The following is a 25675-nucleotide window of genomic DNA, read 5'->3' on the forward strand; positions in this document are numbered from 1 at the left end:
GTCGTGTAGAGCAACTTTCTGCATTAATGCTGTATAAATAAGGTAATTGTGGGTGTTATAAATTGGAGACCTTCAAGAATTTCAATTTTTATTTTCCGTTTCTTACTAGATAATTGCATTAATCTTTTTGCCTTCCTAAAGCATATTTTGAAAATGAATTATTTTCTCTGCATTTCTCACACTAAAGCATATCTTTACTTTAAAGCATGTAATTCACCTCAATTGCAGCCCCTGTCACCCAAAGCAAGTATGATTCTTGGCAAAAAAGGAAGCTGGTATTACAGAAAAAATCCAGGAGATTGTTCTAGAAAAGGAGCAGTAAGTTAGAGAAAAGGATTGCTTAAGTAGTATTTTGATGGGTCATGTGTATTCTTTCTCTCTGTCCTATCTAAAACCTATAACATAACTGATTTCAGAGTATCTTCATGAACTTCAGTTAATATTACAGCAAAATGGCACTGAGAAGCCCTCTGTGGTATGTAAACATAACATTTAGCATTTGTTCAGAATTGTTTGATGTTTCAGAGTTGTTTTTGGAGTCATTTTTACTCTAGGTGAACTGCAGAGTGTTGGACCATCTTTATTTCCCAGATAAATAGTAAGGTCTTACCTTTGAGAGGAAACTTTCTCTCTTTGAGAGAGCCACTGTCTTTTCCCCTGACAAGTAAGCAGGCACTCAAATAGGAACAAAATCTTTGGGTTGATAAATCAGGTAGTTTTTTGTTTGGCTGTTTTTTTTGTTTGTTTGTTTCATTATTTTCTACTGCTCGGACTTGAAAAGCACATGGGCACTCTGAATTCTGTGCATTAAATTAATCTTCATTTTTTCAAGAGCAAATAGGTTGGATATTTTTTTAATAGTTCCTTCTTCTGTGTTTATATGTAGTCTTAAGTAGAATCAGTTTTACACTGAGATAAAACTATTTTTCTTTTTTCAGCAAATTTTTTCCCATCACCTGGCATTACCCTACATGAGCGTTTCTCAAAAAGGGAAGATACACAAGATGCAGATGTAAATGAAATTACATTGAATTCTGATCCAGAAATTCACAGGTAATGATTGATTATTTATACCTGTTTACTTATGGAATAAGCAATGACACATGTGGGAAGGTGCTGCCTTCTGCACTCACCTGGGCTTGCTATAGACTCTCTGGGACAGCATTTCCTACCTAAAAATAGGACTGACCCAACAGGTATTGAGCCAGTGCACTTTGATGAATAGGTTGTGGTAAAGCCATTGACTGACTAGCACTGTTAGAATATATAGGATTTGGAAAATATTTGCTTACATGTATTTGATTCTGCTGTGTCTATAGTAATTGCCTACTGAAGTTATCACTGGAAGAATGAAAAAGAGTTGTCAAGCCACTGAAATCATGTTGCTTCATGTGGTCAGGAATGGCTGTTCTGAGGGCAGCTGGGTGAACACGTATGTCATCGTCTACTGATACCTGTCCGAATAGGTGGTGTGCCCCGTCTTGTGAGAGCTGAGCTGAATTAATGTTAGAATGCCGTACATCACCAGAGCACTTACACAGACTAGTGATTTGAGAATCACTAAGTTGTCACTGTGATGTTCATTCACAGGAGATATATGTCCTAGGAAACTGCCATGTAGATGAAAAACCAGCTGGAAGCAAGTTTCTTTTGCTTCCTCTAAGACATACCAGCTTCATTTCAAATTCTGTTCTGTAGTAATGGAGTCAAGGCATCAGTGTATAGCAATTATTTAATTGTATCATGTGTTTTTAATTTTAGGAGAATAGATATGTCTTTGACTGAGATTAAGAGGAAACAAAGTATGGTATGTGAATCAGAACAGGTAAGTGAATACATATTGTGATGAGATTATCTTATTGTTGGTATGCTAATGGGAAGGGAAACTGATGATAGAGGGGTTGGTAAAGGGAATTAAAGTACATGAGGAAGAAAGACTAAGACACAGGAATCCAAAATTTACAAATCCCCTAGCTGATCCTATGTATCAGCCAGGTTGCAAATAACAATGAAAAAAACAAAAATATTGCCTAAGAGAGGCAATCCCTAAGAATAATAGCTTTATAAAATTGACACAGAATTTTTGCCTTTAATATTCATTCCAAAACTTCACACTGTGAAGCTTGCAGAAAGTATGGTTGATGCCATATGGAATATATATTTTTAATTGTATGTGGAATGAATGCAGGGAAACTGAGTTTCGCATTATATTGCCCTTCTGATTACTGTCGAATGTATGAAAGATTCTATGGAACATCAACTAACAAAATGATGGAAATAACACAATATTTATTGTCACATGTTGTGCGTGGTAATTTCCATGCCACACCTCTCCACCCTGCCACCACTTCCTTGCAAATTAAAAAAACTATCTTGACTAACCAGGGGGAAGAAAACTAGCTCTTGTTTTAGAAAAAGTATATCAAGTTCTAAAAGAACAACTTGCTTATTCATTGAGCATGAAGATTTTTTTAAAAGAAATTTTAATACATTTCTGATAGAACATACAATTTTTTCACTGTAGAGTGGTTACAGTTTTTATTTAACGTATGAAGATAGGTTAGTTTATTAAATAAATTATATTTTCAGAAAATATTTTATCAAAGTCCTGTAATCAGCTGTAGGAATTTGGCAATTTTTAAAGACTTATCTCTAATTTAGCCATTTAACACAAAATATTATTTGATTGTGTGGGTGTTTTTTTAAAGATTTATTTTATTTTACATATACAAGAGCTGGGGCACAGGCCAGAGGTGTGGGGGATGAGAGGATTCACCAGAGACAGAGTGGGGAGCAGAACAGGCAGATTGACCAAAGTACACTGCTGAGAGGAGCAGTGGGCAAGACAGGAGAGGTCTGCTGCGCCATGTGGGTTGCTCCCTGGCCAGGGATCAAAGTCGTGCTGCAGTGGCTGCAGACAGCCTCATAGTGCACCATCTGTTAACCCCTTGTGCCACCAGGGAAGCCCTATTTGATTGTGTTTTTATTGCAGTTTTACATCTGGTATTTTAACATAGTTGCTGTCATAGTATATGCAGTTTTGGATGCCTTTTTTCTTTTTACTTAAACCCTAATAACACTCCTTTAAAAAAATTAATATTACTTATTTATCTATATTTTACAAACATTCCTTTTATGTAAAATCTTTGACCCCTCTTTATTATTAAGGCTTTTAAAGTTTAATTGACTTTTTCCAATAAGTGTTTTTCTATTTTGACTTCTACAACATATATTACCATAATTTAAATACCTGCACATTATTCCTTTGACTTTTTACCATAAAATCATTTCTTCCCTTTAATTTTTTTTTGCACTTGAGTTGCTTCCATCTTTTTGTTATTTGAAATATAACACTTTGAATATAATTGGATGGGTTACCTTTTCTTGGGATAGTATCCCAGAAGTGGGATTCCTGGTTCGAAGTTATGAACTTTTCTGATTCTATAGGCAATTGTATCTCAAAACATTTTTATCGGTTTGTTCTACCATTAGCAGGATGAGTACAAGATAACTTATTTTGGATTTTTACTTAAGGTTTTTGTGCAGCTAACACTAATGTGAATTGTTTGTCTTCTGTCAAAATTCCTCAGGCTCTGGTCAAAATAATAGATCCGAATGACTTACGACATGACATTGAAAGGAGGAGAAAGGAACGGTTACAGAATGAAGATGAGCGCATTTCTCACAAAGCCGGTGCTGCAGAGAGGTAATCAGTAGGTGAAAAACATTCTGTGACCAGGAACCTTTTGGTTTCAGCATAGTTTTCAATATTTTGTGTGATGATAATTTTCATTTTAGTGTAGGGATCTGATCCTTCAAGTCCATATTATGGTTAAGTAAATCTATTAAAATGTTTCAGAGTTACTCAGTGATCATATGCTATTTGATTTAAACAACAAAATTATTGGGTAGGTGAGTATTTCAAGTCTTTGTAATTCCTGGGAGGAATGTAACGGCTTTTTTTTAATTTTATTTTTTAAATTTATATTTTATTTATATTTATTTTATTTATTTATGCATACAAGAGCTGGGATGTAGGGCAGAGTGGCACCATTTTATAGTCCCACCAGCTGTGTCTACAAGTTTCATTTTCTCTACATCCTCACCAGAAGTTGTTATTCTTCTTCTTTTAAAATATAGAAACTTTCGGGCCTCCCCGGTGGCACAGCGGTTGAGCACTGGGTTGCAAAGCTGCCCGCAGCCTCTGCAGCTCCAGTTCGATCCCCGCCTGCTCCCCGGCCAACGGAGGAGGGTCCCACATGGCGCGCAGACCTCTCCTGCCGCCCGTTGCTCCCCTCAGCAGTGTGCTTCGGTCCTTCTGCCTGCTCTGCTCCCCGCTCTGGCTCTGGTGAATTCTCTCACCCTCCCGTGCTTCTGACTGTACCCAGTGCTTGTATAAATAAAAAAATAAATCTTTAAAAAAAAAAAAGAAATCAAAATGGTATAAAAAAGAAATAAAATATAGAAACTTTGGAGGACTTCCTGGTGGCACAGGGTGTTAAGTCTCAGCACTATGAAGCTATACACAGCCACTGCAGTAGGAGTTCGATCCCTGGCCAGGGAGCTGGCCCACATCGCGCAGGAGACCTCTCCTATCTCGCCCGCTGCTCCCCTCAGCAGTGTATTTCAGTGGATCTGCCTGTTCTGTGCCCCACTCTGTCTCTAGTGAATCCTCTCACCCCTACACACCTCTGGCCTACACCCCAGTTCTTGCATGCATGCATAAATAAATCTTAAAAATAAAGTATAGAAACTTTAATCTCACTTTATGCAAATTTAATTTCCTTGTCAAAATAAGAAATACATTTTATTTAACCTTTTATCCTAGAAATTCAGTTAATCAAAATTGACCATTAATATTTTTGCATAAACATTTTAGTAAGGTCTGTTTATAGATTTCCATAGAAATTCAGGAGAAATGAAATCATAAATCATAGGCTATAAGTGATTTAGCAACTGTGTAATTTTTTTCCCTTAAAAAGTTGTATGCAATCTGTCTGTATTTGCTCACAACTGTGTCCGCACTGCTTAGAGCTCAATTCATAATTGTTGAATGAATGAAGAACTTTCCAGAGAAATAGTTAGGACAGAGGATGTTGGGATTATAATGTATTTACATTGAGATCACTGTTTCCTGATACCTTGGACTCTTCTTCCCAAACAAACCTAATACTGGGGCATCTTGTCTAATCTCCAGGATTCTGTTATTCTCTATTTCCTCTGATTTCTGGCTAACCTCTTACCCTAATGTCTCCATGTCTTCTCTTGACATACTTTTTCTTCCTCTTGTAACTAGTATTACTAAGTTCCCTACCTTGGTTAGAGGGCCCACCAGAGACAGAGTGGGGAGTAGAACAGGCAGACTGACTGAAATACACTGCTGAGGGGAGCAGCGGGCGAGACAGGAGAGGTCTGCGCCATGTGGGTCAGCTCCCTGGCTGGGGATCGAGCTCATGCTGCAATGGCTGGCAATAGCTTCCTAGTGCTGAGACTTAACCCCTTGCACCACCAGGGAGGCCCAGGTTTTTTTTTTTCTTCTTTTTTCTAATGGCCGTCCTAGTGGGCATAGCATAGTATCTTATTGTGCCTTGGATTAGCATTTCCCTAGTGACTAGTGATGTTTAGTGTCTTGTCATATGCTTTTTCTGTGTTCTTTGCATAAATATCTATTCAAAAACTTTGGCAACTTGATAATTGAGTTATTGTCTCTTTATTATTAAGATGTAAGACTTCGTTATATATCCTGAATACTACTCCTTTATCAGATATATGCTTTGCAGAGAGGATATTTTAAAGTTTCATTGTTTTGTTTATAGAAATAGTTGTACATGGCCTCCCCGATGGTGCAGCAGTTGAGCGCTGGGCTGCAAAGCTGCCCGCAGCCTGTGCAGTGCCGGCTCGATCCCTGGCCGCCAGTGAGGGTCCCACATAGCGCGCAGACCTCTCCTGCCACGCCCGCTGCTCCCCTCAGCAGTGTATTTCGTCAGTCTGTCTGTTCTGTTCCCCGCTCTGTCTCTGGTGAATCCTCTCACCCTCCCGTCCTTCTGACTGTACTCAGTGCTTATATAAACAAATAAATAAATCTTTGGGAAAAAAAAGAAATAAATAGTTGTACATACCAATGGTAAACATTTGGAAGAATAGAATAAAGTATAAAATAAAGTTTTTAGGGCATTCTTAATTTCATTAGTCAGAGATGATCACTACTAATATTTAGTATATTTTCTGTTACTTTTTCTGGGTATATATGTGTCTATTTTAAATAATTGAATTTATACTCATATAGGGTTCTGTACTATACTCTTTGGACTTCTTATCATAAGCATTTTGACAGAATATGGGTTTTTTTTCTTTTAACATTTCAAAATACTCTGTGAGTGGCTATTTCATGTCCACATCTAGGGGTTGGAGCTAGAGCCCTTAAAGGGACTGTCCATAGCTCCTGCTCTGAAGGATCGCGCCCTGCTGGGTTAGGCAGACAGGTGTGCCTACAGTTGCTGTTATAGGTGACACCTGTTTAAACCAAAATGCTGGTTTTGTATATAGCATGGTTACCTAGTTCACTTGAGAGGGGTCTAGGAATGCCTTCCTGGAGGAGAGGCACATGACGCTAAAACTTGAAGTTAACTAAGTTAAAAGGAAATTACAGCAGAAGGAACTGTATGTGCAAATGTGGGAGCAGGAGAAATTGTGACTTGTGCCAGGACCTGTACATCGCTAAATGTTCTGAAGCTCAGCATGCTTGTTTGGAGATTGATATGAAGTAGCCAGTGAGGCAGTAACTGTTGGAGCGCAGAGCACCTTGGGGGACCTGAGGAAGAATGTGGATTTTCTCTCAGTGTCAGTGGAGCACCTGTGGGAGGGCCTAAGCTGGGTCGCGGCAGTGAGCAGTTTGTTCACCAGAGAGCATCATGGGGAGATGTGGGATGTGACAGGGAGAGGACTCCCCAAGGACTATGAAAAAGAGGCCCCAGAGTTCAGAGGAGGAGTTCAAGGAAGAACCTCCCTCCCCGAAGCCGTTTGTGGCCTCCTGACCTGGGATGAAAGGAGAGAGAGCTGTCAAAGACCCCTCTGCCAGAGACAGGGTCTGAACTACCAACATGCTTGTCTCCAGTGCTTTCGTCCAAAAAAAAAATCTGTTGGCACGGGGGGTCTGGTGATGCTAAGGCTTGAGAGGAGTGAGTATCCTTTCAGAAAAAACACCTCTGAATGGTCCAGAAAGCCTGTCAGTCAACCCAGATTGAGAACTTTGGTCCAGGGAATACGTTTTTCCTTTGTTGCTAACTTCCAATCTAGCTAAATAATGTTTGTAGAAAAATGAAGGTTTTAGCCTTGAGAGTAATTTTGGTAATGATAGAGCATTGATGGGTTGTTGTTTTTCTTAACTGTTGTGTGTACTTTAATTCTCTCTGAAGGGGCTATTTGGATTTTTCTTGTTTGTTGGATTAAGGTTAAACTAACAAAAGATTATTTTCTCTTTTATTAGGAATGAACAGCATTCCAGTTTTTCAAGCTTGAAGAATACTCATGATGATGGATTCCAAAAACCTACACATTTTATAAAATCAAATTTTAGAAAATTTATTCAGAAACCTCAAGCTGTAAGATTACAGTTCCAAATTTTTCATTTTTATAGATTTCTTTCTCCTTCTCACATCTATATGTACAGGGATCACCAATGTTTTTCATAGTACTTTTAATTATTCATTAAGTACATATTATACTATTCTTTTGTATTATTATGACAAAAACAATGGTCATCTTTTGTTGGACTTACCAGGATTTTACTGTATGTTATATGGTACTAGCTTTCTTAAGATTTTTTGGAAATAGTTTTATTAAGGTATAATTTATGTGCCATAATATTAATCCATTTTAGATGTGCAATTTAATGATTTTATATAAATTTACCAAGATGTGTAACAGAACTGAATTATGATCATAACTCACGGTCCTGGTAAGAACTCCCATGCCTGTTTAATTAGTCCCTGTTCCTGCCCCCAGCTAACCACTAATCTACTTTCTGTTTCTGAAGATTTGTCTTTTCATGGGGCAGTTCATGAAATAGCCACTGGCTTCCATAAGAGCCAGCAAGTAATGGCTAGAGAGACAGAAACTAGATTATTTTGTCATTTAACCATAGAAGTGACATGACATCCCTTCTACCATAGTTTGTAAGAAGCAAGTCACAAGGTCTAGCCTGCACTCAAAGGGAGGGAGGACATAGGGGCCTGGATACCAAAAGGTGGGGATTGTTGGGGACCTGGTCAACGCTTCCTGGTACAGCCCTCCCTCTGGTCCCCAAATGATTCACATCCTATCACAAGCAAAATACATCCCTTCCCTCCCGAGATCCCCCAATGTCTCATCTCATTAACATATATCTTTATGAACTTGTGCAAATTTATACTTATTGTAATTTCAAGGTGACTACTATGAAAAGGATATGACTTTTAATATACTGAGGAGAGGCCTCCCTGGTGGCACAAGGGATTAAGCACCACACTATGAAGCAATCCGCAGCCTCTGCAGCATGAGTTCAATCCCCGGCCTGCCAAGGAGAAACCCACATGGCGAAGCAGACCTCTCCTTTCTCACCCGCTGCTCCCCTCAGCAGTGTATTTCAGTCAGTCTGCCTGTTCTGTTCCCCACTCTGTCTCTAGTGGATCCTCTCACCCCCTGCATCTCTGGCCTGTACCCCAGCTCTTGTATGCAAAAATAAATAAATCTTTAAAAAAATATACTGGGGAGAAAGATCAAGATGTGAAAAAGGAAGATTTGTGGAAATTATAGACTCCACAGCAAATGGAGTAAATAGAAGGTTGTAAGACTGTTGATGTTAGAAAAAATAAACCATCTTCAGAATGGGTCCCATTCTGGAACCTGTGGGTGTAGTGTACAGGGCTCCTTTCAAGTTAGACAAGAGCAGGACACTTGATTGCCCTGGGGCAATAGATGTACCTCCCGGATCGGTGGGGGCAGGAGTATAGACTGATGTGCTTTGCTCCCCAGGGACTGATCAATGGAACTCCTTGTTAATAAGATTGGGGGGTGGGGAGTATATCAGTAGACTCACCCTCCCTAAAGCCCTAAGTCCAATATTCAGTTTGACCCACACTTTTCTGTCAATAAAACGGCCGGGATTGTGCTCTTGAACAGCATCCTGCATCCTACAGCCTGCTCCATGACTCCTCTTTCTGTTTTTTTTAATCAGTGTGTGTGGTGTTGCTGATTCAACAGAAACCAAAGGATTCCAGTTCTTATAGTTTATAGTCTTTTTTTTAAAGGTTTATTATGCATACAAGAACTGGGGTGCAGGCCAGACGTGTGTGGGGCGGGGAATGTGAGAGGATTCACCAGAGACAGAGTGGGGAACAGAACAGCCAGATTGACTGAAACACACTGCTGAGGGGAGCAGCGGGCAAGTCAGGAGAGGTCTGCTGCGCCATGTGGGTAACTTCCTGGCTGGGGATTGAACTCATGCTGCAGTGGCTGCAGTCCGCTTCATAGGTTGTGTCTTAACCCCTTACGCCACCAGGGAGGCCCTTAGTTTATAGTCTTAATAGACTAACTTATTACACTTTCCTGGTTATGGCATGAGCATCACCTCAATCAGTTATCTGAATCAGAAAATTTGCCTCATGCAGTACTGAAAATTTGTTTTCTTCTTAGGTAGTGGGAACTCCTTAGTGACTCCAGATAATAATAGGTTTATTTCTCTTTTGCTTACCTAAATAAATACAAGATTTATAGTACATTTTCTAAAAGTTATCTGTTGTGTTATACAAGGCTTTTTTTTTTTCACTTCTAACATTTGTGAATTAAATTAACCCCTCAAAGCTAGCCTAGGAAGATGTGTGTATATTCCTGTAGTAAAGCTATATGCTCCCTGTTTTGTGTTCTTAATCCTATACATTTAAAATGTATGTTTTTAGTGGAAAAATGAACTTTTCTAAATAAACTTTAAGGTGTATTAACCCATACTAATACTTTTTTCATGCAGAATTATCCTACTATGCAGAGAAAAGACACCATTCCTTACAAGCCATTTGAAGGTGGGGGAAACTACCAGAACACAAGAGGCTTTAGAAAACCTGTTAAGGTACTGTGTGTTACTTTCCATTTGATTCCAGCTTTGGGTTTATGCTTTGAACATACCTTAGAAATATCAGTAAATTAGAAATCTTTTGTGATTTTTTTTCAAATATCTATAAACCAGCATTTATGGACATTTACAGTTAATTATAATCAATTTAATTATGATCCCTTCCTTCAGAACATTTCCAATAATTGTTACCAGTGGAACCCTTTTTCATATATTACATGGAAATGCAAACACATAAAACAGAACAGATAGATTTGCTCTAGGTGAGGAGGTGGGCAAAATCCCAATCCCTCCCTTTAAACCTACCCTGTTACCTCTAAGATTTAAGTGCAGAGCTATAGAAATTTTCCCAGAATTCATGGGTTAAAAAACACTGTCCATAGACCCCTCAGAGGATGCGCCCCTCAGAGGATTCATGCATCATCGAGAAAGATTCTGGTCTAGCAAGTTTTGTTAAAGTATATTTCATTGTATTCTAATTATTTGTATAGCTGTGTCTGATGTGATAGTTTTATGTCAACCAACATGTTTGATTATCCAGAACACCTTGTTTCCCAAACATAAAGAATAAGAATTATAATGCAAAAAATACTGTATTTCTCTCTGCTGGCTCTCAGAAGTTAAGGTGCTTTAAAAATGCATTTTGATGGAATTTCCTGCTTCTGATAAGTACTTTGTTCATATTCTTCACTCTACCATGTCTCTTTTCTCCACTTCCCAAAAGAAAAGAATCTGAGGGGGTATGTGTGTGTGTGAAGAAGTAGTAGTAGTAGTTGTAGTAGTAGTAGTAGTAGTAGTAGTGGTGGTGGTGGTGGTGGTGGTGGTGGTGGTAGTAGTAGTGGTAGGCAGCAGACTACATAGTCTAGTTCACCTATCAGGAAGAAGTTAATATGAGCAGAAAGATAGTATAAATTATCCTCAAACCTTAGACTAAGGGGGTAGTTGAGTGATCTGTTACTCTCTGACTTCTTGAGAGTCAGAATTTCTAGATGTGGAAAGATACTTTTCCCCTTGGGAGTGATAGAATTTGTAGGCATCTCATACGTAACATTTTTAGTTAATGGTTCATATACCTGAAAACATGTGTGACATTAGTTTTTCTATGGCATATAATATAAAAACATGTTTTATACCATCTCTTAATCTCTTGAGTAATGAGCCATGAAATCAACTGACAATATGATATCTGCATTAGAGACTGTGTACATGTATTTTCAGATGACAGGGTTTCTGGTACCTATACTGCTCTTCTTATTAGTCAGGTAATTGATTTCTAAGATTATTTTAAGTTCTGTATCTTGTTACATTTTCTCCATAAGGGAAAGTTTTTAGGCATTAATTATAAATGTGTTTTTAAAAATAAATGCAATAATCTTTTGTTTTTATCAATTATTTAAACCTGTGTAATGTTATATGATTATTTAGAAGTTTACAATTATTTATAGCAAAATAGGAAGAAGAAATAATCCTTCCTAAGAAAAAGAGCTATTTTATTTTGAAAAATACTTTTTATATAAAGTAGACTAATTCAAAGCCAGATAGTAATCATCATATTAGAAATGTAAAAACGGACTTTGTAAATCTCAAGATTAGCTCTGATGTATTGTTTATGCAGATAATTTTAACAGAATGACAGTATCTCATTATAATTCTGTTTAACCTGAAATTTTATATAGCCTTAAGAAGAAAATTGTAAAAGAGGCCTGGCATAATTATTTTTTAAATAAATTTATGTGATTCATTATGCATGATGCATTCATTTTTAAATAATCATGGAAAGAGGAATCTCCAGTAGTTTTAATAATTACTCCATGGTAATATACCATTTGTACATTTCCCACTTGGGAAACATAAATATTCACTGTCCTCTTACGTCTTTTGTAATACTGGACTATAACATGCATGCAGGCCAGGAAAGAGCTTTTTAAGTATAACTTTCATCTTGAAAATATTTGCTGTAACGGAATTTATATGGTAAAGAAAGATTGGCTCAAAAGTACTGACAAAAATAAGAGTTTTGATGTTGATACTCAATTCCTTAATCCCCAATTTGGTAACTGATATATTTCACTATAAATCAGAGGGATAATTTTAGCTCATTACAAATTTGAAAGTTGTGTTTTTCTTAACATGATACATTTCAAGAATTTCTTTTTTTTAACTTAACAGTTTAAGAAATTGGTTTTATGTAAAATGTTTTTAATTATTATAAAAATTATTATTATATAAAATTAAGGTAGGAAGCTCATTTGAGGAAAGTAACTTTATTACATCATTGACCTCTTCCCTTGTAACGCCTGTAGTGTCTGGAACCAGGGGCAGCTCTAAGTACTGGACATTTTTCCATTTCTTATACAAATAAAGTAGATTTAGAAGCTATGGTTTTAACATTTAATTATTTTTTCCTTTACAGACCAACTTTAGAGGTGGCAAGCTCCAGCCCCATTTTAAATCAGACCTAGTACAGAAGAGTTTGTACATTCAGGCTAAATATCAGCGTTTACGGTTCACTGGTCAAAAGGGATTTATCACTAATAAATTCAGAGAGAAATTATTGAGGAAAAAAAAGGTTAGTTTGATTATGATCATTTAAAAATGTTGAGTGACTTTTGAACTCCTAAATTAGCTATGTTTAATAGATAAGTTGGGTTTTTTATTTAATTTTGATTTAACAACCTGGATTAAAAAAATGTTCTTACTGAATGATAGTTGAAGAAAAATGTTAAGGAATAATGGCAATAGAATTGTGAAACTATTTAATCTTAAAATGCTTTCAGCTGTTATACCTCAAATACTTTGACTATGCCAGCTTTTTTAACTTTTTACTTTTAAATTTCTGTTGTATGACTAATCTTTGAAATGGAAATTCAGGTAAAGACTTTTAACTGATATAATTTAACCTTTTACAATGTGAATTATCTAAGTACCAAAAAATATGGAATTGACTATGTGAAATGGGTACATAATTGCAAAATATACTAATTCTTCTTTTACTTCATGTGTTTTCTTTATTGTGATAAAATATATCTAGCAAAAAAGATGCCTTTAGCCATTTTTAAGTATACATTAACATTCACAATGCTGTGCAACCATCACTAGTATATACTCACTCTTAATGTTAACTAATAAAAGTTTCTTTCCTTGATAATTTGAATTTCATGCTCTTTTAGTTGTGGGTGATTTTACTTAAATTTGCCATGTTGGTACTTGAAAATGCATTATGAATATGATATAAAATTACTTTCTACATGCTACATTTTAAATGAGAACAGTAGCATTACATCAATGAAGTGAGGCATGTTTGTCAATTCCTTGACTCATTTTTATTAATAATTTTGGGCTAATATTTCTTCTGAGAAATGTATGTGTGTTTAGTATTGCTATCAAATAGTCCAACTGTGGTTTTATAAATTCTCTGATCATAAATGTTTCCTTAAATACTCATGCTTGTGAAACCTTTACATTGAATTTGCAACTGGAGTTGACAACTGATTTTTTTTTAGCGTTAGCTTTTTTTTACCCTTGGCAAACAGCTTCTGTCATTCTCACCCCCTAATTTTAACTGAGTACTTTAGAAGAGGTTTCTAATTTTACCAGGAAAGCCATCTTTTCTTTATAAATGTGAGCATAATTGGACTCATTTTCCCCTCTTGTATATCTCCCTGCTGTTGGATTGGGGTGCTGTTTCTCTTCCTGTCTAGTGCAGCAGGTTTCTTTGCAGCAGATCTTGTAGGCATTTGTCCCCAATCACAGGTGGCAGCCTGCCTGTTCTTGGGGAAGTTTGTCTTTGATTTCCATCCCAGGGGGAAGGCTGAGGCAAGCCCTTTCCTCATGCACATGGTTGGATTTCAGATATGTGTTGTATTTCTCTTCCAGTTAGCTCTGTGCTAACCTTTGAGTGCTAGCTTCATTTAACTCCATTTTAACCTCTATTTTAAAATGATTTGGGGCTCCTGAATGCTTATTTGACTTTCTGCCTCAGCCTGTAGTTTCTGAACATTCATCGAATTTGTTCTGTTTTGTCATTCTTTTCTTTGCCTCACCTTGCCCAATTCCTGCTAATCACCACATTGACCATCCTGCCTGAACAGCAAATAGGAGCCAGACATCAGGGTTTCATCTTAGGACATCAGAAGTGTGTCTTAGAAAGCGCCACAACCTGCTATATTGGCCTCCAATATCTTTAGAGTCTATGTTTGTGTCATCTAAAATGTAGCAGTTATAGTTAGGGCTCACTGAAAGTCATGGTCCCACTCTCCCATTGCCTTCTGCTGTTATTTGGATCCTTTAGAAGTGGTTCCTAAAGCTGGATTTTTAAAAATTCAGTATCTGCTATTTTTCTTGGGTCTGCCTTGTGAATACCCTTTCACTTATCTTTGTATTGTAACTACTTTGACATGGACATTTTCAGATTGGCTACCATTAGTGCTTGCAAGCAAGCCAGTAACACATTTTATAGATTTGTGTTTGAACGGGCCCCACTCTGTGAATGATGAAATCGGGTACTTGACTATTAACACCCTACATGATTGACTAATTAATCTAGGTGGACTGGAACCTCTTGAGTTTAAAATTAGATGTGAATCTACATATTCCCACATGCCTCAAAGTCCTGTCTAAACCAAGGAGGTTTAGGTCAACCTTGTCTGGATTCCACTCCTCTGGCGAATTGAAATGCCCATGCCTGTCATTCCTGGCCTGAAGGTCTGGTGACACTTATCTGAGTATGGTCTGGCTGCTGTGCCATCAGACTATGTGCCTCCTGTCTCCAACACTGAACACCTTCAGGGAAAGTTGGGGAGATCCTAGATATTCTTCTAATATGTCCTCTGCCCACTTACCAGATAGGAGTACAGCTTCCATAAAACTGACACTTCAACTGCCTGCAAAGTAGTATGATTACCAGGTAGTATTGGGAAAGCGCACAGCTGGAATTCTTTCACCTCACCCATCATGCACTTGTCTTGTTAATCCCATTCTGGCACCCAGATTCCCTTTTACTGTGTTTCCTTTCTCTTGGATTCTCTGCTCGGGCTGGAAGATGAAGGGGCAAGAGGAATGTCTGTTACTCCTTGGAATAAGACTCGTCTTTCAGCTACTGTCATTCACAAGTGCCCTCATCAGATGTCCTCTGCTCATGGTAGAAAGTTTTCAGAGACCCTTGAGGTTCTGACTATGTACCAAAATAGGACAAAGAGCCTAATAAGAATTTATGAAGCCATCTCTGGGAACTTTGCCTCTGAAAAACAGTAATTGTGTAATTTGTCTGGAAGTTCCTTAGCACATAGATTCTCCAGGACTCCTCACGTGCCTGTCAGCCAGGTGCCTACCAGAGCTGTCTGTGGACAGGAAATGGACACAGGAGCAAGCACAAAGACACTGCAGGAAGGAAGTTAGAGACTGGGATTCATGTTTGGGTTGAAAGAAACTTGGAAAGTCATAGAATAAATACAAAGATAGAACAGTAACCAAGGTTAGGTAAATCAACAAATACACCTGTTGTGTCTCTTGTGCTGAAGTGTGCCAGTACAAAAGAAGTCTTATGGAGCAGATTTATCATCTTCAAACCTTTGTGGTCTGGAGCCTCCAGTTTTAGTGCCTACCTCTCTGATTTCCCTGTCTTATTTGTACTTGTGTTAGCATTCCCTAACATCATTTTCTTTCTTCTCTTTGTGTGTTTCTCTGCTTGTCACCTTTAAACAAGGTTTTTCACCCTTTACACCTGTTGATGTCTTCAGCCCTAATTACTCTCCAGAGCTCCAGATTTTCAGCTGCCTCCAGACACCCTCACATGGGTGTGAAGGCCCTTACATTTTGCATGCTCAAAACCCAACTTGCACTGACACACGCTGTAGCATGAGTGACCCTTAGAAATATGACACCATGTCACAGAAGCCAGTCACAAAAGACCACATGTTGTATGGTTCCATTTATATGAAATGTTCATAATAAACCAAGCCATAGAGACAGAAAGTGGGGGTGGGGGGCTGCTTATGATTGCTAACAGTTTAAGGTTTCTTTAAAATCTGTGAGGTTTCTTTTGGGGTGAGAAAAACATTCTTAAACTGATTGTGGTGAGTGATGGCTGCACAACTCTGTGAATATACTAAAACAATGTTAAACTATACTAAAACAATGTATGCTTGCAATGGGTGAACTGTATAGCATGTAAATTCTATTTCATTAAAGTTGTTAGAAATAAAATGAAACTTGCTCTCCTCCCCAGACCACTGGTTTCTTCTCCTGGTCCTTAGCTCGCACAGCTAGCCAGCCAAGCTAGAGACTGGTCCTACCAGACCTCCTCCTACTTCCAACTTTAGCCATTTTAAATTTACTTATTTCTATCACTCATTCATTACTTCATTCTGTCTGTTTATTTGAATGGTAGCATAATATTCCACTCTGTGAATGTGTTCTTTATTTCAGTGCTCTTAAACTTTTTTGCTTACATATGCTAAAATGTTAAAAATTTATTTACCTTCTTGAACATTTTTTAGGTTGGTATTTCATATTTTATATCATAAGTTTATGTTATAAGGATATAATTTCTGGCATATTATAAATATTGAGAGCCTTAAAACTGTTACATCATTCTTTGAAATCTCTTCAATGGAATCTACACACCATAGGAATTTGGCAATTAACTCCATCCATTTTTTAAGTATGCAGATAAACATTTTCATTGTTTTATCTCTGACAGCACAATTTTGCCCTCCTTCAATTTATTAGACAAAGGCAGAGAATAGAAAACCCTCTGACTTGAAGAGATGTGCTATTTATTACTAGTTGCTTGGGTTGGTACACTTTCGTGATACCATTACCAGTATCTCAAATTGCCTCTTTCTGGGGGAACCACAGGTGATGCAAAGTACTAAGATTCAGGATGAGATGCTGTATCTTTCTTCTTGTATAAAGTAGGAGGAAACCAGCCTTAACCAATTGTGTGGGTAGGTTAATTTTGGAAAGCAAATATTGAAAATTTGAGGCTCTTGAAATTAGTTCCCTCCAATTGTCTATATCTACATATTCCTTGGAAAGTCTTCAAATAGCCTTAAGGATATGCTCACCCCAGTTTGATGATAGCCAACTGACTTCACCAGGCCTCTGTGCTTCACTTCAGGATGGCTTATCAGTGTTCATTTTTAGTAATGCTATGTGGGTCCTTCATATTTTGGCACCTTGTCATAGTACCCCTTTACACATTTATACTCTCACCGGAAATACATGAAATGGCCTGTTTACCTACACCCTAGCCAGTGCTCCACATTATCAATCTTTATTATCCTCTGTCTCTCTAACATTAAAATTCTCATTTGCCTTTCTTTGATTAATGACAAGACCAGATCATATTTTTATGTGTCTACTGGCTATTTGTATTTCTTCCCACAATTTCTTTATTTCTACACTTTTGCCATTATTTCTCTTGAGGGATGGTACTTTCTTTTATTGATTTGAAAGAGCTTTTGATCTAATGAGGGTATTATTACCCTGTCATACAATTGGCTGGTATTTATGTTTTTCAGCTGTTTATGGCAACTTACAGAACTTGTGTCATGATTCTGTCAGTTTTGTTCTGTGTGGTATCTAGATTTCATGTCATGCTTATGCTTATAAAAATTCCTTACTGTGTTTCCTTTATTAAACATAAATATTTAATTCATTTGTGTAATGTTTTATGATAGAACATTTGGTCAGGATCTAATTTTTTTCCTAATGGATAGTTTTTCTAATACTGTTTATTCAATAATTTGTCATTTCCTACCTGTTGAAAATGTCATGTTTACTATATGCTACATTCTTATGTATCCCTGGTCTATTTGGGGGGATCTTTGAAGACTCTAACTTGTTTCCTTGCCTCTGATTTTCTTATTCTATCCTTTCACTACTAGCGCAGTTATGAGCTAAATCAAAACTGGATTGAATCATACCACTCTTGCACAGATGCCTTCCAAGGACTATGTTGCCTATGAAAAAAAGAATTGTTAGCCAGGTTCAGCTGTAAGCTACCTTTCTAAGCATATTCTTCCATGAACCCTCTGCCTTTTGGAGCATAACATATATTTTCATGTATTTGTACTTTTGTTCCTGCTGATTTCTTGGCTAAAAATAGCCCTGTGATCTCCATTCTTTTCTCACTAAACCCTGCTTAACTTTAAAGACCCACTGTAAAACTTTACCCTAACTGCCTCTTTAGCACATTCCATCTGGTTTCTAACTGTTGTGGCTTATCTTCATATTTCCACAAATATATGATCAACTTCTTGAGAATAGAGGATATCTTATTAGTCTTTACATCTCCCCTGTTGCCTTTTACATAGTCTTTAGAAAATGCTTATTGAAGGGCATCAAATCTGATCATTTATGTGGACACATACACATACATGCATACATACCACACACTCACAAACATCCAACTATAGTTCTAAAAAGTTAGTAAACAGCAATCATTGTGTCAGGGGTCCCAAGAGCAACCATAGCTTTGATGATTCACTAGGAAGACTCAGAGGACTGAGCATCTGGTAGCACTCATGGATGCGATGTGTCACAGCAGAAGGCTGCCTGGCACAATCAGCAAAGGGAATTGGCACATGGGGCCAATACCAAGGGGTGTTGGGGCAGGTGTCCAAGCTCCTTCCCACACAGGATGGCTCGATTTCCCCCAGCCGTGAACCGTGACAACACCCGTGAAAGGTTGCCAGCAGAGAAGCTCCTTAGAGACTCAGTGCCCAGGGTGTTTACTGGGGGTCAGCAGCCCCTGCTGGGCACACACCCACATTCCAGACTCTCAGAAGAAAGCAGGCATTCAGCATAGACCACATAGCTTGAGGGTTTGACACTCATCAGTTCATGAAGGGACCCCCCCTGAAAGCTGAGTCCCAGGTACCAGCCATGGGCCACCCTTGTAAGCAGGCCTTTCCACACACCGCAGTCAGGTCTGCTCTGTTCACTCTTTTTTGGCACAGCTGCATTTTTGAAGAGCTTAATTTCACAGATGGTAAATACCTAAAGAGAGGAGGAAACGAACGCATGTTAGGAATGGTCAGGGAATGAGTGTTAAGTGCTCTAATTTCTCCTCTCTCCTTAGAGGTAGGTTGTAAGCTACCTGGAAGAGGGTAGTGCTCGTATACCTAGCTCAATGCTCTGCTTAAAATAGGCTTTCGAATAACTGGAAGAATGGCGGGATCAGTCTTAGCAATGGTGTGGAAGAAGCAATGTCAAGGGTGAATATGATTCAAAATAATTGCACATTTTTACAAGATATTTCAGCTGACAATTTTTTTAGACTTATTGTAGTTAGAATTTCCTTTTAAAGTTGTTAGTAGACAGTAGATATTTTATTTGAAGATCAACATAGATGATTTTTATATAATGAGTAAAAGAAATAGGATACAGTAAAATTTGTCTCTTTAAAGGAATGATGTTGACAAAAACATATATGCATATATTTTGAACATTTTGTTTACCAAAATAGAATAAGAATTTTCCATTAGCACTGTTTTTGTTTGGAATTAAACATTTCCATACTGATAAAAATGCCAAAAAATAAACCAACTTTTAAATTTCTTGCAGTTTTAATAATATAAGATCCTAGTGAAAGGTAAGGATATATGTATTAATAAATTTATCGATGACCCTGAAAAACATAACCATTCTTCCATTTTTGCTCTTTTATTGGTTGCATGGTCTCATGTCTAGTTTGAAGTCGGTAATTTAATTTTTGCATAGCATCACAGTATAGAGTCCATATTCATTACCCTTTGATCATAGTCTTGTTTTTGTGAGTTCCTTTTCCCGTGTTTATTGAGGCCGTGCATCTTTCTATGTTGTAGGTAACCGTCCAAAAGCAAGAAAGCTTTCCTCCCTGTAATAGCTTTCTTTGCTGTTTTCAGTCCAAATAGAAGAGTCCATATAGTTTTAGAGTTAAAGATGCCATATGAAGACAAAGATAAAATACCAGTTTGAGATTGTATTTCTGTTACATAAGGCTCTGTGCTTGAGGGGGCTAAGGTTTAAGAGTCTTCATTTTTTTGCCAGGAATGACCCCAGTGAAACTCACTCAAAATAGAGTGCCATTTTCATCAGCTTACTAATACCCATATATGGAGTGCCATGATTTCCTTTGTCCTACTGATTTATCATTTTATATCCACTTTGATGTGTTCTGTTGCTAGTTTGTATCTTTGGGGTTCCACATAACTTTTGTGGGGCTCTTGGGTACAAGTAAACTATGTAAGTTAAAATATTTTGAAAATTGTAGTGTGAACAAAAAACTAGTTCATATGTTATAACTGATGCTTCTTTTGAAGTCTGTATCTCTCTTGTTTTCTCTCAATAGGAATATACAAACGTTGCCACGGCAATCTAATCTGGAATTGTTGCAAATGGAACTGACACTACAGGACGCTATTGGGGATCATCTCTTTTTGTCAGGAGTTAGAATTGGCACTAAAGCACTAATACTGTAATTTTCTTGATAAAAAAGTTTATTTTTTCGTAGTGGAATGCTGCAACTTTTTAAAACTTAATCTTCGCTTTTAAATTGCAGTATTTTATTTAAAAGTTGTATTAACTTGTTTTGTTTTTTTTTTTTTTTTTTTTTTTTGCAAAAAGTCTCAAAAGGGCATTATTTGTGGATGAATTTTTCTCTGAGCATGGTTTCATAGAGAGAACTGAGTTATATCCAGACATTTATATATTGAAATTTTGCTTATGTATTAAAAACAAAAGTATCTAAATTGTATAGTGTCTGTACGTGGACTTTATACAGTGGCCTTATGGTAGCAAATTTTATACCAGAATTTTCTTTACCTGATGACATTTTGGCTTATAACTTGAAGTTTTCTTAAGTTTCTGAAGACTAAGGCCTATATAACTCATACGTTTCATGGTATGACATTAGAAGGTTAATGAAAAGGTGCTTCAAAATTTCCATCAGGTAGTTGTGAGTGCACTGAATTTTTATTAATTGGTTTATTAAGGGTCTTCCACAATGATTTGCTCTTTTCCAATTTCAAAATCCTATTATGGAAAATATGTAAAGATTTTATAATCTATATTCCACCTTTCCCTCAGGGCAAGCTTGTGCATATAATGTTTTTAAAGGCTTTTTAAACCTCTGACAGACAAAATCTCATTCAGAAATTGTACTTCACTACTACAGCATTACACATTTTGCAGAGTGTTTATTTTCAGTTCAGTTGATATGTATTGAGTACCTACTTTGTGTAAGATAAAATTGATTGCATTTAAATGAAATTTTAGATTCCAATACCTTATTTCTTTGTTTTCTGTGTTCTGCCTATAGTAGTATACATTTTCAGTTAAGTTTTTGTGAAACATTTATTTGTAATAAAATATTGTTGCTCCTTCTACTTGAAAAACTTGTCAGTTTATGAGAACATTATTTAATTTATATGAGGCTTCTAGAACCTGTTGATATAAAATAGTGTTCGGCACTTGCAGAGGTAGAACTTTCAAAATCTGGCAAGAACGTGATTTTTCATGACGGGATTATAAAATATCTTACTACAAATTTTTAATTTTCTTTTACTTAAAAGATAAGGGAGCCATTTCCTTGGTGGATCAGCCAAAAGGTGGGCAAGAGCACTTGATTAATTAAAATCAGGTAATAAATTTAGGTAGATGGCCCATCTCATGCTTTGTACCATCTTCATAGGTCAGGTTTTCCAAGCAAACATTCCACTATGGGAAGAATGAAATGCATGTACATGGTAGTGGTATGATAACTGTTATATTGTATTAGGTGCCCATAACATCTGCCTTAAATTTTAAAATATTTTTTTCATTTATTCCCATATCTTGGGAGAACAAAGAGCCTAACATTTAGCTAACACATAATTATTGTACAGATTCCATCCTAAAACTACAGCAGTGATTAAGCGTGCAAGATACATAGAGTCTACCTTTATATAGTACGGTCTGATAGGGAAAATGGACTTTAAAATGTAAAATTTTAACTTGGTAAACAGCATTGTTCTATTTTTAGTTACTGTAGCATTTTTTAAGGGCAAGATGGTTGATTCAATATTCATCATCCCACAACTGAGTTCTTATTTAGACATACTTGGATATACTTTTGGCAGTGTCTCAAAATGCAAAGCATGTTATTTGCAAAATGCCTACTTGTAGCATGTGTATATTAGGAAAACATTGGGTGCATAAGATCTAGCTAAGGGCTAAAGAGAAAGACTTTATAATTCAGAGTATGAAGTAAGGATAGGGACCATGTATGTTTTGTTGACCAGTTCCCATTCTGTTTGACATGTAGTAGTAGGAGCTCATTAAATAGTAGTTGAGTGAATGAGTAATAAATAGAATGTGTTTAGTAAACTAAATATCTAATTTTTACATGGAGGATGAACAAAAGGCTATCCACAGCAGTTTTTTGTTGGTTGGTTTTTACTGGTAACAATTTGAATTCTCCAATGCATCAGACTTTAGAAGAGAAATGTCTTTGATTTTATATACCATTTCTTGTCCACTTCCTCCTCTGTGTGTTACGCCCTTCTCTGGCTTAGGGAGGACAGAAGATAGTCCCTGCTCTGAGGAACCTCGTGCCGTTGGGGAGGAGATTCACAAAATAATGAATTGCAATATAGATTGTTAAGCAATAGACTGGACATAGATGTAAAAGGTTGAGAGAAATGTAGCATTCCTGATTGAGCATTCCCTGGACGCATTTCTTTCTTACTAGTTTCACAAACCTCAGAAGGCACTATTCTATTATGGTTTTACTGTTTTTAGTATCTGTGGTTTGTAGGAAACTGGGTAAAGTTTACACAGGATCTCTGTTTGTCCTGTAGCCGCATGTAAATCTACAATTTTATCAATATAAATTTCAATTTAAATCACCCGTAAAATTATTGCAGAGAAAACTGCTGTATTTTGGAGAATACATTTTCATTCTTTTCTATTAGAAAAGTTTTTACATTATGATTTATGTGGATGTATAATTACAGACCCCATTTTACCCAATATATCCTTTGTTTTCCAATTTTTTTTTTTTTGAAAGACGAGATACTTCCAGGTGGAACCAGAAAAAAATGAAGCTGGATCAGAAACTTTTTGCCATTATCTAGCAAACTCAACCATCATCAGCTACAAATTCGCCAGCAATAACCACACCAGGAAGCAAACACTGAGTAAATAGCCAGAGTGGACAGCGTCTTGGTGATGATGACCCCAGTATGGTCACAAGGACTGCAGGGAAGGTGAAGTCTTTGCCATGTCTGAAGGCTTCAGTGGAAGAGGCAAGACTCCCCAGGACCAGGCACTTCCCAGGAAGCCAAAGCTTGCAGGATAAGATGCGCATTTGACTGGGTCCATTGAACCCTGATTCTGGACATTTAATGGGAACCCAGAAGAGAAGGGACACCAGGTTGCCCAACAAAGTTCCAGTAAAAGAAATTGTTATGAGCTCTGAGTCCATTAAAATACAGGAGATTTGAAAACAGGGATTACAGCTGTAGAATTCCGGTACACTGATGGATTGGGGCGCCAGGAGGGAAAGTGAGATGAAGACGAGCTCACCGCCGCTTCATCTCTTGGCCAGGTGTCATGTCAAGTTATAATGCCTAGCATTACATAATACAGAAAAGCAAGTAAACAGCCTTAAGTTTTTCAGTCCTTCACACTGTGGTTCTCAAAGTGAGGTCCCCAACCAGTAGCATCAGTGTCACCTGGGAACTTGTTCCCTACCCCAAAACAACTGAATGAGAAGCTCTGGGGGTAGAACCCTGAAATGTGTTATAATAAATCCTCCAGGGGTTTCTGGTGCAGGTTCAAACCTGAGAGTCACTGGCTTATGTGGTAGCTCATTTAGGAACCAATAGCCCTTATGATGAGACATTTTTCTGAAGTTCAGCCCCTTCAGTTTCTAAATTTTTTTCTATAACATCAAATAAACTTCACTGTAAAATTTAAAAAGTGTAATGATTCCCACCATCAATCCTGTCTGTATATATGAATAGAGAGGTCTGGAAACATGTCCACCCACTGTTAACACTGGTGATTTTTTAGTGGTGGGATTATGAATGACTGCTTTTCTGTATCGGTTGAATATAATGAATGTTGTATTATTTTATAGAATAAAGTCATTCTTTTAAAAAATGTGGCTAATGATATCCATTGTATACCTGTTACTAAAATCGATGTAAACAAGCTTTACCTCCTAGGACTGCCTGTTTCAACACAGTGCAGGGGAGCTGAACCCATTGCCATTCTTCCTCCCGCATCATAAAAGGTAAGTAAGCTTACTGAAGCTTGTGTTGTGTTGACTTTTTAGTAAAATTATTGATTTATCATTTTTTATTATATATACAATATTCATTTTCCTGCTGATCTTTTTGGTTTTCTTTCCCTCCTCTTCCTCTTCTTTTTTTTAAAAAAACCTTTTATCCCCGACTATAAAAGTACATAGACTAGTATATAAAAGGAAGAAAAATTCATAATTTACTAGCATTTTGGTATTTTTCTTTAATTTTTTGGTAGATAAGGCATTTTATATATGTATATTCAGTCTTTTCAGATAGTCACATACATGTCTAATGTCTTTGAAGTTCAACCAGGTTTACCTATTTTTAGGGCAAGAGAGAAAATCCCATTCCCAGAAAAACATCTTCGGAAATTCTGAAGTGTCATGTGAAAGTTCAGAGGGCTTATTATTATTCTTGTTGTACACATCATTTATGATGCTAAAAACTCATTTTACAGGTTATTTTCTAAGTCAATTATCTCAATTCTGATCTTTTTTTAACTTTTTTAAATGATTTTTTTAACATTTATTTATGATTACAAGAACTGGGGTACAGGCCAGAGGTGTGGGAGGTGAGAGGAGTCACCAGAGACAGAGAGGGGAACAGAACAGGCAGATAGACCGAAGTACACTGCTGAGGGGAGCAGTGTGCGAGTCAGAAGAGGTCTGCTGCGCCATGTGGGTAGCTCCCTAATCGGGGAGCGAACTCACACTGCAGAGGCTGCAAAAAGCTTCACAGTGCTGTGCTAAACCCCCTGTGCCACCAGGGAGGCCCCAATTCTGATCCTTTTTGATGGTACTTAATGTTCAGTACAGAAGAAGTTGACTTTAATGCTGAGAAGTGCTTGCTGATGGCAGATCTCTGCAAGGGATTGCAGGGGACATAATGGTGCTAATTTACTGGCCTCTTATCAACTATGGCTGAAAAGTTGCCCAGAGTCTCCTCAGAAAGCTAAAGAGAATTACCATCTAGAGATCAATTCCACCCATAGGTATCTACCCAAAAACTGAAAACAGGGACTCACATACCTGTATGCTGGTGTTCATTGCAGTGTTATTCCATATAACCAAAAGATGGAAACAACCCGTGCCCATTGACAGTGTCTATTTTGGATACTGTGCACCCAGTGACCCGTGTCCATTTTGGATAATCAATACATGGTTTGTCCGTAGAGTGGAATCTTATCCAGCCATAAAGAAGAATGAAGTGCTACAATGTGCGCAAGTCTGGAAAGCATGTTCAGTGAGATAAGCCAGTCATAAAAGGACTATTTCTGCATATTGAATAATACCAC

At 37.3% G+C, this 25675-nt stretch overlaps 1 protein-coding gene across 3 annotated transcripts in view; it reads left to right on the forward strand.

Moving 5' to 3' along the window:
• Window positions 1-24337, forward strand: part of BCLAF3 (BCLAF1 and THRAP3 family member 3) — a 48072-nt gene extending 23735 nt beyond the window's left edge. For 2 of the 3 annotated variants that reach the window (XM_037512629.2, XM_037512630.2), the window contains exons 6-12: window positions 939-1053; window positions 1762-1825; window positions 3591-3706; window positions 7487-7601; window positions 10004-10102; window positions 12519-12674; window positions 20442-24337. In XM_037512629.2, the coding sequence (XP_037368526.1) occupies window positions 939-1053; window positions 1762-1825; window positions 3591-3706; window positions 7487-7601; window positions 10004-10102; window positions 12519-12674; window positions 20442-20471 (695 nt within the window). In that variant the 3' untranslated portion in view covers window positions 20472-24337. The remainder of the gene's footprint in view (window positions 1-938; window positions 1054-1761; window positions 1826-3590; window positions 3707-7486; window positions 7602-10003; window positions 10103-12518; window positions 12675-20441) is intronic. The other variant, XM_037512628.2, reaches the window with a different exon arrangement.
• The last annotated feature ends 1338 nt before the right edge of the window (window positions 24338-25675 follow it).

This window comes from Talpa occidentalis, unplaced genomic scaffold (assembly GCF_014898055.3).
Source record: "Talpa occidentalis isolate TD23 unplaced genomic scaffold, MPIMG_talOcc4v2.1 talOcc4.15, whole genome shotgun sequence".
NCBI classification, from domain to species: domain Eukaryota; kingdom Metazoa; phylum Chordata; class Mammalia; order Eulipotyphla; family Talpidae; genus Talpa; species Talpa occidentalis.